General features: G+C 27.6%; 1 protein-coding gene across 5 annotated transcripts in view; it reads right to left on the reverse strand.

Moving 5' to 3' along the window:
- Positions 1 to 2,766: 2,766 nt before the first annotated feature.
- Positions 2,767 to 14,558, reverse strand: part of LOC111681032 (tropomodulin) — a 178,171-nt gene continuing 166,379 nt past the window's right edge. Inside the window, exons 7-10 of one of the 5 annotated variants that reach the window (XM_046949144.1) lie at positions 13,710 to 14,142; positions 6,489 to 6,756; positions 5,438 to 5,602; positions 2,767 to 2,932 (exon numbers count right to left, since the gene is read on the reverse strand). In XM_046949144.1, the coding sequence (XP_046805100.1) occupies positions 6,750 to 6,756; positions 13,710 to 14,142 (440 nt within the window). In that variant the 3' untranslated portion in view covers positions 2,767 to 2,932; positions 5,438 to 5,602; positions 6,489 to 6,749. Of the gene's footprint in view, positions 2,933 to 5,437; positions 5,798 to 6,488; positions 6,757 to 10,170; positions 10,361 to 13,709; positions 14,143 to 14,558 lie in introns of those variants that run through there. The other 4 variants (XM_046949143.1, XM_046949147.1, XM_046949148.1 and 1 more) reach the window with 4 other exon arrangements.

A 14,558-nucleotide genomic window follows, 5' to 3' on the forward strand; every position in this document is an offset into this window, starting at 1 on the left:
GAAAACGTGTCATTTTAAAAGTTTGAATTCTATTTACAGTGATACTAATGATAATTGGAACGCTTCTGGAAATAGTTCTTTAATTACTAGTATGCGTTTCATTGAACTAATGTACCCAGGAAAGAATTGAGAACTTGTTCTAAAAATTACTAGTTCTAGAACGAGTGAAAACAGAACCACTTCAGATTCTTAAACAACAGCCTTGGAACTAGTAGTTTCGCCATTACTTCTGGAACCCGTTCCTAAGAATATTGTTGTGGTTCTTAAATACTTCTAAATAGTTTTCAAGGAACTAGTTCTTTGAAACTACAGTGCACTCGCGGTAACTTGAACTAATTAAAAACAAGAGAGTTCATGTTAGCGAAATACTTTTTTTGCTAAACTAGTCACACTTGTTCCTTTTTGAAAACTATCTAAAAATATCTGCCTTTTCTTTTAATTGCAAACATTTAAATTTTTTTACACTCATGCCGACTGATTCACTTCTCATAAGAAGCTGACTTCAAATTTCTTTGCCATACAAACAAAATAATTTAGGGGATATACACTCATTTATATAAGGGGATTCCCAAAATTTTAAAATTCGAATTTAATGAATGTATTTTAATGTTGTCTACATGCTTAGAAAACATATACTGTGAAAAAAAATTATTCACGTTATAGAGCTTTCTGTGTTTGTTCACGTTACAGAGTAGTCAATGTAAAAAAACATCTTGTTCACGTTAGGCGGTGTTCACGTTAGACGGTGTTCACGTTACCGCGAGTGCACTGTAGTTATACATTGCTACTACACTAGTTCAATGGAACGCATACTAGTTCTTAAACAACTTCTTGGAATCAATTGAAAAATATGTCAAAAAATTAAACATTTATAAACTAATTTTTATTGTAATAAAAAATGTATATTTTTGCATTCCACTGAACTACAAGATATTTAAGAGCTCATTAATTCAATGGTACCGGGAGAGATATCTGTTTGTAACGTATATCCTTATCATAAATATTAAAAAGATAAGAAATGCGGAAGAATATATTAATTTTACGTAAGATGTGTATATGTAAGTTTTGTAAATAACATTAGTACAATAATAAAAATTCCTCAACAGTCTCTACAGCTTCCCTAGAACTAGTTCCGAAGTTGACAAATTCAAACAAAAATCATTGATTAAAAAACTAGTTCCAGAAGAAGAAGAACTAGTGTCGACTCTATAACGCTTCCTCAGAATCTAAGGTGACAATTTCGAACAAAAATCATTGGACTCAACTCCAAACTATAACGAGTTCAGGCTAAAATCATGTGTTCTAGAACTAGTTGTAGAATTAATACAATTTTTCTGGGTAGTAGAAATATATATGTAGGTTCAAAATTGTTTTTAGATAAAGTTGTAAAATGTTTGCAGGATTATCGTAGCGAAATTCCACTCACTCTACAACTATCTTGTTATTTTTTTCCACACTCTGGTCTTTTAAAAATTGCTATCCTAATGTGAGTTGTTTACGACTTACATGCTGAAATAGGAATATTTATTTTACTTTATCATAAATTTTTCTTCAATATAAATAAAAACAAGTATCATATTATTTTTTTTTTAATTTTTTTATATATTTTTTTTATTTGTTTACATTTTACATAATTTATAAGCAATTTTATTATAATTTTAATATATTTATATATATAAAGTGTAATATTTTATATATATTTTTTTTGTGATTTAAATTATACAATTTTATTTTTTGTTAAAATTAAAATAATTTTATGAATTATAATCATTTTATTTTTCTTAAATAAAAAAAAATAATCTAAACTCGAAAGAATAATAAAAACAAAAAGAAGTATTTTTAAAAAATACAACAAAATATAAAGAAAATAAAATAAACTAAATAAAAATATTAAATCATCTGGTAAAAGTTTCAAATTACAAAATAAAATAAATCAACTTAAATTATAATAGAAAATTATAAAAATTAAGAGAAAAAACATACTACAAATAATGCATAAAAAATTTGTATTACAAATAAAGAATTGTTTTTAATTTAATAATGTGTTTGTTGTGTTTTCTTTATTTTATTATTTTAAACTACGTGAATTTTCATTTAAAAAATTGTTTTTATTAAATGTGTACGTGTAAGAGCATTTATATTTATTTTAATCAGTTTTTGTTTTTAAGCCTGCATTGGATTTTTTTAACGTTTTCGGAAAGCAAACATTTAAGTGAAACATTTAATTATTTGATCAAAAAGCTTTACAACAATTAAGGAAAAAAATGGTATTTGAAAAATTTACTTAAGTTTTGTTTTCATAATATAAATGTCTTTTTATCTAAATTTGTTTAGGTTAAATTTAAAAAAAGGAATAATATTCAATATTTAAATTTAACATTATTATTTTTTTCTTTATAAAATTTGCAACAACATACACATTTCATATATATAAATTTATTTTTTTAACAAGTTTAGAATATTTTGAGAGGAAATAATCAAATTGTAAAATTTAGTTTTTTTACAGTACAGTTCAATAAAATATTGTTAATGAAAAGTTTAATTAATAAATTTTTTAACATTTGATATAAGTATTTAAAATTTCTCATTGCTTTATAAAATGATTTGTAATTTAATTTTTTTTATAAATTATAATAATTTAAAAGTTATAATTTTATTGAATTTTGTTAAAAAAATTTTAAATAATTTTAAAATTATTAAAATTTTCCAACATAATTCCAATTTATTTATATATAGTTTTCAAAAATTACAACAAACATTTTTTTAGTTTTAAAATATATAAAAAATACATAAAACAGATTACATTGAAATAATTTTTAAATAAAATATGTTATAATTTTTATTATATATTGATGTTATACTTTTAGCATTTATTGCCAAAGGCCGACTGTAAAATTTCTACCAAAGTGTCCCATGCGTCGCTGACGTCCAGCTATAGAAAAGAAAAGGAATGAAAAAAAGGAAAATATTTTTTAGTTGATGTTTTAATTCCAAGATAAGCTGTTCTACAATACAAATAAGGTGGTAAAAAACAAAGTTTATTTAAATTATTTAAAATTCGAAAAAGGTTAAAAATAATTTGGAATTTACTATCTGCCTGTTCCTCTAAATGCGAAAGAACATTTCTTTCTTATTTTATATTGAAAACAATAACAATTTTTCGCATTTATTTGTTGTTTTCAATACAAAACTAGAAAACACTTGTTCGTTTGCATTGAGAGGAACATGCCCTATATAAAGAATTGTGATGGGTATACACAACTTTTAAAACCGAATTTGCTGTTCTGTAAATCGAATTTTTATTGGAACGTCAAATTCATGTAAAGGATTTGTAATTTAACTTTTCCTATAGCATTTATATTATGTTCCTATTATTAGAATAGAATTACATTTGATTTACTTTCGATTAGATTTGTGTACTTTAAAGCGAGAATTCATTTGTAAACAAAAAATTTATTCGGATTATGTTTACAGAACGAAAAGGAAAATGTTACGCCAACCTAATGTATATAATATCAAAACTAAAACGAAAGTAAGTAAGTAAGTAAGTAAATAAGTAAGTAAGTAAGAAAGTAAGAAAGTAAGAAAGTAAGTAAGTAATTAAGTAAGTAAGTAAGTAAGTAAGTAAGTAAGTAAGTAAGTAAGTAAGTAAGTAAGTAAGTAAGTAAGTAAGTATATAAGTAAGTATATAAGTAAGTAAGTAAGTAAGTAAGTAAGTAAGTAAGTAAGTAAGTAAGTAAGTAAGTAAGTAAGTAAGTAAGTAAGTAAGTAAGTAAGTAAGTAAGTAAGTAAGTAAGTAAGTAAGTAAGTAAGTAAGTAAGTAAGTAAGTAAGTAAGTAAGTAAGTAAGTAAGTGAGTAAGTAAGTAAGTAAGTAAGAAAGTAAGTTAGTAAGTAAGTAAGTAAGTAAGTAAGTAAGTAAGTAAGTAAGTAAGTAAGTAAGTAAGTAAGTAAGTAAGTAAGTAAGTAAGTAAGTAAGTAAGTAAGTAAGTAAGTAAGTAAGTAAGTAAGTAAGTAAGTAAGTAAGTAACATCTTATCATTCATTACCATATTTGTATCATTACATAATAGAAAAGTTGTTATTTGTTGTAAAGAATTTTTCGTTTTTACGAATGGTCCTGACGTTATATCGTTCGAAAAATCGCCAAACCAAAGTAACTTGAAAATTGCGACCTGTAGCGTGCGCGCAAACTTTACATGGACACCCAGACAGACGGACTGAGCTAAATCGACTAAAACTCGAAGCCAATTGGTATAATTTAAGATCGGTGAAGGACCAATATTTTTGGGTGTTGGTTATAAAAACGAAAATATATTTACAAGAAATCTATATTAATTCTACTAGCAAACTTAATTGTTAAACCTATCCTTCATCACTATAGTTGGGAGAGTATTAAGCGTTTGTGCTGATGTTTATAAAATCCAAAAAAAAGACTCCTAAACACACTTGAAAGCGTACCAATCGGCTCAGAATCAATTAGCAAAAGTCTAAATTTTTATATAAGTCGTAGTGATGATCAGGCCTCATTTGACCCTATCCCCCATACAAAGTCCCCTTCAAAAATGACAAACAATAACATCACGATAAAATTCTGCATAATAACTTTAATGTAAATAACTCTATCAACATTTATAGGGGTGGGCCCTTATTTAGTCTTGCCTTCGTATAAAACCTCCTTCAGAAAATGACACTGTTATCTCTTTCATACTACTCAATGGTCTAGAGTATCATATGTTCGGCCATGTCCAACTATACATTCTTACTTCTATTATCTAAAAATCATTTTCAAACAAGTTTTGCAAGGAATAACCATTTCTGACGAACTATTAACGAAGAAAATGTTTTTTTGAGGACAATTATCTCTACTCAGTATTCCAATTCAAATCGAAATTTTCTCTATTAGTCAACTTTGTTATTCTAAATTTCCATTCCATGTTCTATCACAAAAATAACAAGTTACAAAAACTTCTGTAAAGCTATGTTAGATCTTACAGCGTTGGCAGTAAAATGTCTAACAACAGCGTCAACTTACAAAATTTGTCTTACAACATTGTCAGTAATACTTTAACTGTATTACAGCTTTATTTTACGATTCCGTTTTTTGGAATATCTTTTCTAAATCATTGCCATACTAAATGCAGACACGTAATCGAAATGCAGAATAGTGATTAAAGTTAATAATCATTAGATAGTTGTAATAAATTCCATACAAAAAAACCTTAAACTTACACAGCATAATAAAGAGCAAGGAGCCGGTTTTACAGTTTTCAATATAACTTTTTCAAAACTTGAAAAAAATGCTTATCATAATGGTAAACTGTAAAACCGACCCTAAATAAAAGTTTATAGATTAACAAATAAAAACAATAAAACATATAAATTACAAATAAATCTAATTAAATATATATACTTAAATAAAATTTAATTACATACGTACAGATTTTACAAAAATCGTAATAGAGGGACTTTTCTTGGTACTAAATTGTCAATATTGTTTATTCCATTATGGCCACATTCATTATTAAAACTTGTTACTTGAGTGTAGTTGTTGTTGTTGGTTGGTTGATTGGTAGGTATTGATGAAGCATTTTATTGGATTATTCTTTGTTTTGTTATCAAAAAAAAATATATAATTTTTAAAGGTGGTATTTAAACAAACATCTGGATTTATATTATTTATTAAATTGTAAATGGTTGTGTGTTGGTTGCTGGATTGGTTGGATGCAATTTTAATTCAGACAAATTTCAAGACATTAATCACACGTTTATTTACGTTGATTCAGGCGTTGAACACGTACTGTAAATAGACACAAAAACATAAGGAGAGAAAGAGAGAAAAAACGACACAAATTAGTCAAAGTTTTACATTTAAGGGAATTACAAAAATACATTTTTTTTAAAACAAATAATTAAAATTTTTTTTAAAAAGGTTAGCAAGGGATAAACAAATACAACATTCAAATTAAAATGCATAATATAGGAGTTACACTTAAATAGTGATTAATTATGTTCTTTTTGTGAAAAAAATCATATTTATCACTATTTAAATATTTATAACAAATAAAGTCTTAATTTTTTTTTTTAAGAAATTAAACAAAATAAGACTTTATATGTTAATTAGGTGTTGGCTAAAGACTTTAATTAGAATAAAATCTTTTAACAGAAAATAAAGGTAAAGGAATCAAATTTTGTTTTTAGTACAGCAGTTCAATTCAATATTCAACAAGAAAAATAAGGGATTAACATTCCATTTTATATAAAAAACGCAGTATTTATAGGCTGTAAATCATTAAGAATTTATATTACTAGTTTTTGTATAAACTTAAAGGGTTAGTTTTTTTTAATATTTAAAAAGCTTAATAAAAACATTTCTAAAGGCTTTTTGTACTTTAGAATATGCGTTGTTTGTTTTTTGCATTTAACAAGTTTTTTTTGTTAATTTTTTTTTTAACAACATTTAAACAATATTTCTGTAGAAATTTACAAACTTTGTTTAGTTTATGTTGAGTTCATTTAATCCGGTTCTGAAAAATAGTTTATCCACGTAGTTTTTATTTCGGTTTACAGCATTTTATGTTGAGTTGTGATTTATTGTTGTTTCAAAATAAAAAAATGAATTATGAAGATATATTTTTTTGTTTTTACACTTTATACATATGTAGTTGTTGTTATTTGTGCTTAATAAAATCGTAGTTTTATATGTTTTTTTATTAATTCTTTAAAATTTACTTAAAAATGTAAATCGCAGTTTAATTTCTAAAGTTGCGTCGATGTGGGGAAAAGAAGACAAAATACAAATATTTTTAATAAATGGGAAATTGTCGGAGTGTTTATTTTTTTTATAAATAAAAGCAGAGTATTTAAAAATTGCAAAATTATAGTTCGGCAATAAGCAGATTTATTGCTTTTTAAATACTCTTAATAAATAAGCATTTAAAATCTGTGTTTAAATGTCATTGAACCGCTATTAGAGTTCAGTATAGTTTCAGTTCTAGTTAAGTTCTAGTTAAGTTCTAGTTAAGTTCTAGTTCAGTTCTAATTCAATTCTAGTTCAGTTCTAGTTCTAGTTCAGTTCTAGTTCAGTTCTAGTTCAGTTCTAGTTCAGTTCTAGTTCAGTTCTAGTTCAGTTCTAGTTTAGTTCTAGTTCAGTTCTAGTTCAGTTCTAGTTCAGTTCTAGTTCAGTTCTAGTTCAGTTCAAGTTCAGTTCTAGTTCAGTTCTAGTTCAGTTCTAGTTCAGTTCTAGTTCAGTTCTAGTTCAGTTCTAGTTCAGTTCTAGTTCAGTTCTAGTTCAGTTCTAGTTCAGTTCTAGTTCAGTTCTAGTTCAGTTCTAGTTCAGTTCTAATTCAGTTCTAGTTCAGTTCTAGTTCAGTTCTAGTTCAGTTCTAGTTCAGTTCTAGTTCAGTTCTAGTTCAGTTCAAGTTCAGTTCTAGTTCAGTTCTAGTTCAGTTCTAATTCAGTTCTAGTTCATTTCTAGTTCAGTTCTAGTTTAGTTCAGTTCTAGTTCTGTTCTAGTTCAGTTCTAGTTCAGTTCTAGTTCAGTTCTAGTTCAGTTCTAGTTTAGTTCAGTTCTAGTTCAGTTCTAGTTCAGTTCTAGTTCAGTTCTAGTTCAGTTCTAGTTCAGTTCTAGTTCAGTTCTAGTTCAGTTCTAGTTCAGTTCTAGTTCAGTTCTAGTTCAGTTCTAGTTCAGTTCTAGTTCAGTTCTAGTTCAGTTCTAGTTCAGTTCTAGTTCAGTTCTAGTTCAGTTCTAGTTCAGTTCTAGTTCAGTTCTAGTTCAGTTCTAGTTCAGTTCTAGTTCAGTTCTAGTTCAGTTCTATTTCAGTTCTAGTTCAGTTCTAGTTCAGTTCAGTTCTAGTTCAGTTCTAGTTGAGTTCTAGTTTAGTTCTAGTTCAGTTTTAGTTTAGTTCTAGTTCAATTCTAGTTCAGTTGTAGTTCAGTTCTAGTTTAGTTCTAGTTCAGTTGTAGTTCAGTTCTAGTTCAGTTCTAGTTCAGTTCTAGTTCAATTCTAGTTAAGTTCTACTTCTTCAGTTCTAGTTCAGTTCAGTTGTAGTTTAGTTCTAGTTCAGTTGTAGTTTAGTTTTAGTTCAGTTGTAGTTCAGTTCTAGTTCAGTTGTAGTTCAGTTGTAGTTCAGTTCTAGTTCTAGTTCAGTTCTAGTTCAGTTCTAGTTCAATTCTAGTTCAGTTCTAGTTCAGTTCTAGTTCAGTTCTAGTTCAGTTCTAGTTCAGTTCTAGTTCAGTTCTAGTTCAGTTCTAGTTCAGTTCTAGTTCAGTTCTAGTTCAGTTCTAGTTCAGTTCTAGTTCAGTTCTAGTTCAGTTCTAGTTCAGTTCTAGTTCAGTTCTAGTTCAGTTCTAGTTCAGTTCTAGTTCAGTTCTAGTTCAGTTCTAGTTCAGTTCTAGTTCAGTTCTAGTTCAGTTCTAGTTCAGTTCTAGTTCAGTTCTAGTTCAGTTCCAGTTCAGTTCTAGTTCAGTTCTAGTTCAGTTCTAGTCCAGTTCTAGTTCAGTTCTAGTTCTAGCTCAGTTCCAGTTCTCAGTACTAGTTATGTTCCAAGTTCAGTCTATTCTTGTTTGGTTTTTGTCACAATTATTTTTACCAAATTTCTTTGGATCAATTGTTTAAATGATCGATTGAGAAGGTACATAATTCTTAAAAGTAATAAAGTCCTTAGAATTTAAACACAGATGTATATGTTTTACATTATGCTTAATATTTAAAATACTTTATATCTATTGTGTAAATTTGTGTAATGATTAGAAACAAAACAAAAGAAAAACATGCTAAAAATAACACAAAAACATGCAGTGAATGCAAAAAGAAAACATACATGATGAATGTGATAAAATTATAAAATGTTAAGAAAATTTATAAAATTTAGAATAGCTTAAGCTTAGTAGTATTTAAAATGAAAAAAATTATGTGTTAACTAAAGAGAGACATAACTCTAGACGATAATAACACACAAAAAGTTAACCTCTCTTTAGTTAGTACATAGCATTTACAAATTTTAAATACTATTGAATTTTTTTTAATAAAATAAATTAATGCATGGCTGGCTAAATAAAGAAATAATCTAAATCAATAATGCAGTCAGTTCATAATTTGAGAAAAACAATTCCAGAGTTCTTTTGTTTTTAATATATGCCTTAGGCTAAATTTAGTTGCAATCACATCACAACTGCATTAAGAAATTTCGAAACAATTAATCATCAATTAAATTTGAAAATAATTCCTAGTTTTTAGCTTTAGAGAGAATTAGTAGCTTTAATTTAAAAGAGAGACAGATAGAGAGTAGGTAAAATATAGTAGAATGTAAATATCAATCAAACGCAAAAATTCATAACAAGTTTATTTTTTTTAAATTCTTAATAAATCCTTTAGCAAGGATTTTAAATAGATACCTTGTTTTTTCTTTGTTACTTCTATAAAACAAAATTTTAAATTTTGTAATAAATTTTTACAAAATCTTGTTTTAATTATCGTAATTCTTCGTTACTGCTTGTGATAATTAGAGTTAATCAATCCTTAAGACATCTAATGTTTTCTTATGTATTTCGCTGTGTAGGTGTGTGTGAGTGCTTTTTTAAATTTTCTTTTTTTTTTGTTTTTTCTCTTTTTTTTTGGTTTGAATATGATTAGAGTAAAAATTAAATGATGAGATACGTAGTTTTTATACGGGGATACGTTGATGATGATAATTTTATTTTAACTTTAATTGTTTTTTTTTTTCTTTCAACAAAATATTAGTGGTAAGTGCTTTTCTTTATATTAAAATTTATATAAAATTATAGTTAGAAATAAAGCGTTGATTTTTTTTAAGTTTCTTTTTTTAAATATAAAACCTGATTGTTTTTTTTTTAAACTTATAATTACAAAAATTGTTTTTTATTTTTTGAAGATTTAAACAAAAAGCCTTTATTTTCTTTATCTATTTTATAAACTCTTTTTACATTTTGCTGCTGTTGACGACGAAGTAATGTGGTAATTTGTTTAAATTTTTATTACTTTATTAATAGATCATTCATCATCAAAGGCTGCTTTTTGTTTAGTTTAACTTCAGTTTGTTTTTAGGTTTTTCTTAGAATTTATACACATTTCTTTAAATGTTTAGTTTTTTTTTAGCTTTTAAATTTAAAATCTCTCTTTTTTATGTTTAGTTTAATTAAATATGCGACATTTGAGTGTGTTTGTTGTTTTTTTAGGTTTTAATGATTTTTTTTTTGTTTTTTTTTTTTTTTTTGATTAAATATTATTTATTTTTCGTTTTTCAAAAACTTTTGTTTTAAAATGTTTACTGAACTCTTGTTGGATTTCTGTGAAGATTATTGAAAAATCTGAACTGCAGACGTAACTCAAGATCTTTTCTTACTGTAAACAAGAAATAAATGAGAGAGAGAAAGAAAGAAATAAAACATAAAACATTTATATAAAATAACAAAAAAAAAAATCAAATAATTAAAATGAATTAATTATTTTAAATGATAAACTAAAACAGAAAAATAAAAACACAAGTATTATATGAATTGGGAAAGAATAAAGAGAAACATATTGGTGTGGTACGGATACAAAACATCAGTTATGGTAAAGGTAAAGAGAGAACTACAAAAAGATCCCACATAAAATAATAAGAACACAAGTTTTAATATTTGAAGGTAATTGTATCAGGTGTTTAGAAAGTGCCTTAAAAGTCAAAGTGCTTTAAAGGCTGAGTAACAAATGGTGATATATAAGGAGTTTCCAAAAGTATGATATAAGAAAGTTGTGTTTGATTCTATGGGAGTAAATATACTATAAGCAAAATCTTAAAACTATCTAACAAGTACATATTTTCAATTATACCCATTCTTATAGAAAAATCATTAACCTTGTCATACTTTTGTAAATTATTGATAGAACTATTTAAAACTCGGGAGAGTGTTGTAACTTTAAAAAAAATTAAACAGTAAATACCCTGCAGAAATGATTGGAGTACAGGATCCATTTATGTAATCCAAAAACTACTCCCTTGTAAACATATTAAAATTACGCAAATTTATATTGAAATTTTACATATTTGAAAAATATTATCCAAATGGTTATTCCAATTTGTTAAATCTAAACCAGCCTCGATTCCAGCTCGAGCGTTTGTTTATTTTACTTCTATATTTTTTTGCTTTTTTCTCATTTTTATACTTTGTATGAAAAATTTTCGGTTTTGGGGAGTTGTTGTTGTTGTAACAGCTCGACTGTGGCCGATAGTTCTTTCCTGGGGAAAAAAATTTTCGGTTGATACAGTTGTCGCTGGGTTGACAATCTTTGGCCGAGTATGACTCGGGTCGTTCCGGAGCGAAGATCCAATTGTCGTGGGAACGCTTTTTGGGAAGTAATGAGTTTCCCTTTCGACCCTCCCCCCGTGGATGCGCTTCTGATCTAAACCCAGTAGACGACCTGCATCTAACAGCTGTGTCCAAAGCGAAAAAGTTTTCAGCTGAGTTGGATTTGTCCTGCAGTTGAAAAGGAGTTGAGCATTGCCTGAGTCTGTGTCAGACCTTAAATGGTGTCGTTTATTCTCGACCCGTACTAGTTTAAACCAGTGCACCATTCCGATCTAAGTTGTGCTAATACAACTTTAGTACGACAGGGTAGGTTTCGTTGCTCGTTTGCAAAGGGTGTGGGACGACCTTCAAGTATTATACAATTGCGGGGGAATTAATGGTATTTAAAGCTGTCTTGGATGTCGCTCTCATACAGACGAAGGTTTCTCCTGAGATACCTCAGGGGGGAGTTGTGGTTGTTCTTACCGTTAGATGGTTGTTGGAGTGAACTGCTTTGACAGCACGATGTTGTGTTTTATGACTGAAAGCATCTTTGTCACGTCATTCAGGTGTTTTTCAGATGTAATTCAGACAAACCGTGGTTGTTGTTCGTTGTCCGAGTCGTTCCGCTGCGAAGAACCTAATGTTGTGGGAATCGGATCCGTTAAGTAGTTATATGTAGACCAGGCATATTTATCTATATTTCTAACAGCTATTGACCATAGCCTACATTATATGTTGCCTATAATTTAAATAAGGGAGTAATTTTGGTATCAATTCGATGTAATGCTTGGATGGATTAGCTGGTCCTCTTTTTGAACATTACAATCTTAAATGGAGTATGATTTTCTCCATTTTCATTATTTTTGAACCAGTCTCCATTTTTGCAGAGTAACTAGATTTTTAAACTATTTATCAACTATTTTGTAAGAAGGATGCAAGATGACATGGATACCGGGTTCTAAATTGCTGACATTGACATAATAAATTATTTCACCCAACTATCTGATGATGACTGTATTGTTTTCTATGCGGAGACCTTGGATGCTTTGGGATCTCGGCTATGACGTGACAATTTTTATCGATAGTTATGAAAGTCATATAAACATCAGTCATTAAGCTCCCTCCATTTAAGCTTTATTTTCTTTTCAACATCCGATATAGTTAGAGAAGTATATATATATATTAACTTCATAGAATCTAATAATGACCTGGTAGTCGGTATAACAATGTACCTTAAGCAAAAGCAAACACCAAAGTCGAAGAAACAGAAACAAACTCATTAACTGTAGTGGTACAGTGAAATGTTTTCTGCTAACACAGTCAGTCGCAGTGTAAATTTCAAATGATCGTTGTTGCTTACAGCATTTCTCAGCTGTTGAAGTTTTTCTTATGCTTTTTCTGTGTTTATTTGCAGCGCTTTTTTACTTTGTAAAGAACTGCTTAATGTTTTTATAAGCTGTTCTCGTAGTTAAGCAAAAACAAACCCTGGTTATGACATCTATATTTAATAATAACCATTGTAAATTAGTTGATTTTTAATAAACTTTTTATAAACTGCAACTAAACAAAGTTGCGCAAATTTTTAAGATTTTGCTTATTTTTTATATTTTTTAAATGTTTCCATAAAATGTAAATGTTTTTTTAGATTTTAAGTTTGATAAAATTGTAAAAAAAAACATATAAACTTAACAACATCCCTGTCAAATATGAGTGTGAAAAGTGTGTCAAAGTTATTTACAAGAAAAAAAACGAAAATCATATAAATGAATTAAATATTTTAATGAAATGATGAATGAAGGCCACCTTACATGACACTGAAAAAAAACATGATTGATGACAACAAAAGCCCAAAAAAACACCAAAATGAAGATGATAATGAAGATTTTCACATGATGTTAAAGTTAAAAAAAAAAACAAATATTTAACATCATAGGAAAAACAAAACTAATGTTAAGAAAAAAATATTAAGTAATAAAATATATATAAAATCATCTGAAAAATTAAATACAAAATAAACTATAATAAGGCAAATGTATATGTACAAGAGATATGTATATATTGGTCGGCAAAGAAAAAAGTTAAAATGATAAATTAAACAAAAAAAAACTATACGAAACGAACGAAAGAACATTGACTGTAATAAACGGTTAAAGGGTGTGGTATAGTAGTGGATATACAATTTCTTGGTAAGAACAGAAAGGAAAATAGAAAAACATCTAAGCTTTTATACAAATAAGTGTATGTGTGTTGTTGTAGTTAGAACGCTGTATATATTCCTATCAGCTGGAGGTGTATACTGTTTGTTTATGTAATTTGTACAGGAATGTAGTTTTATATTCAGTGGTGTATTTCGCTTGACATATTTAGATGACTGACTGTATATCTTTAGTTTTTTTTTTTTAGCTGATAAACTAACTCACGTATGGGATTTATAGCTGGTTAAATCTTCATTATAAGCTGGCATATCATTCAAATTGGCAGCATTACTATTCGACCTCATAGATGTTGATGACGATGAAGAAGAAATTAAACGATTACTTTGATCTTCTTCGTAATCAAAATCATAATCAAATACATTATTACCGCCACCACGGATAACCATATTATCCGGATCGACCTCAACCTCATAATCCTCCTGTGGAGGTTGGGGTGATGGTGAGGGAGATGGTGTTAGGGCACCACCTCTAATTACCATATTATCAGGGTCAACCTCAACATCATAATCGATACGCGGTATGGGCGAAGGTGAAGGCGATGGTGTTACCGATGGTGGAGCTATATACTCCACACCAATGTTAGCCGGTGGTAAAATAAGTTTTGGCAAGTTGGGTTTCAACTTTTGTACACGTACAACTATTTGTAGTTTAAAGAAGTTTAAAATTTGTTGCGTGATGATGTATTATTATTTAGACAAACATTGGTTTGGAATTTTTTGATTTTTGAGATTATTTTGATTTTTTTTTTTTTTTTTGGTTAATTTACACGTGTTACAAATAGTTATGTTGATTTTTTTATATTACAAGAAATAACAAATAATAAAAAAATTAATTAATGATATTAAGTTAATTATTTTAAATTATCTAAAAAATACATATTAAAAAAAACTTAACGCAACAAAAAAACAATTGGATAAAATATTACAGGACATATGTGAGTTTAGATTGTTTAAGAAAGAGAGAAAAATAATAACAAAACGACTATTATTATTGTATGAGTATTAATCGAAACTAGTAAAAACAACAGGATCAACTATCTCAACTACAAATAAA

Source organism: Lucilia cuprina, chromosome 4 (assembly GCF_022045245.1).
Source record: "Lucilia cuprina isolate Lc7/37 chromosome 4, ASM2204524v1, whole genome shotgun sequence".
Classification (NCBI taxonomy): Eukaryota; Metazoa; Arthropoda; class Insecta; order Diptera; family Calliphoridae; genus Lucilia; species Lucilia cuprina.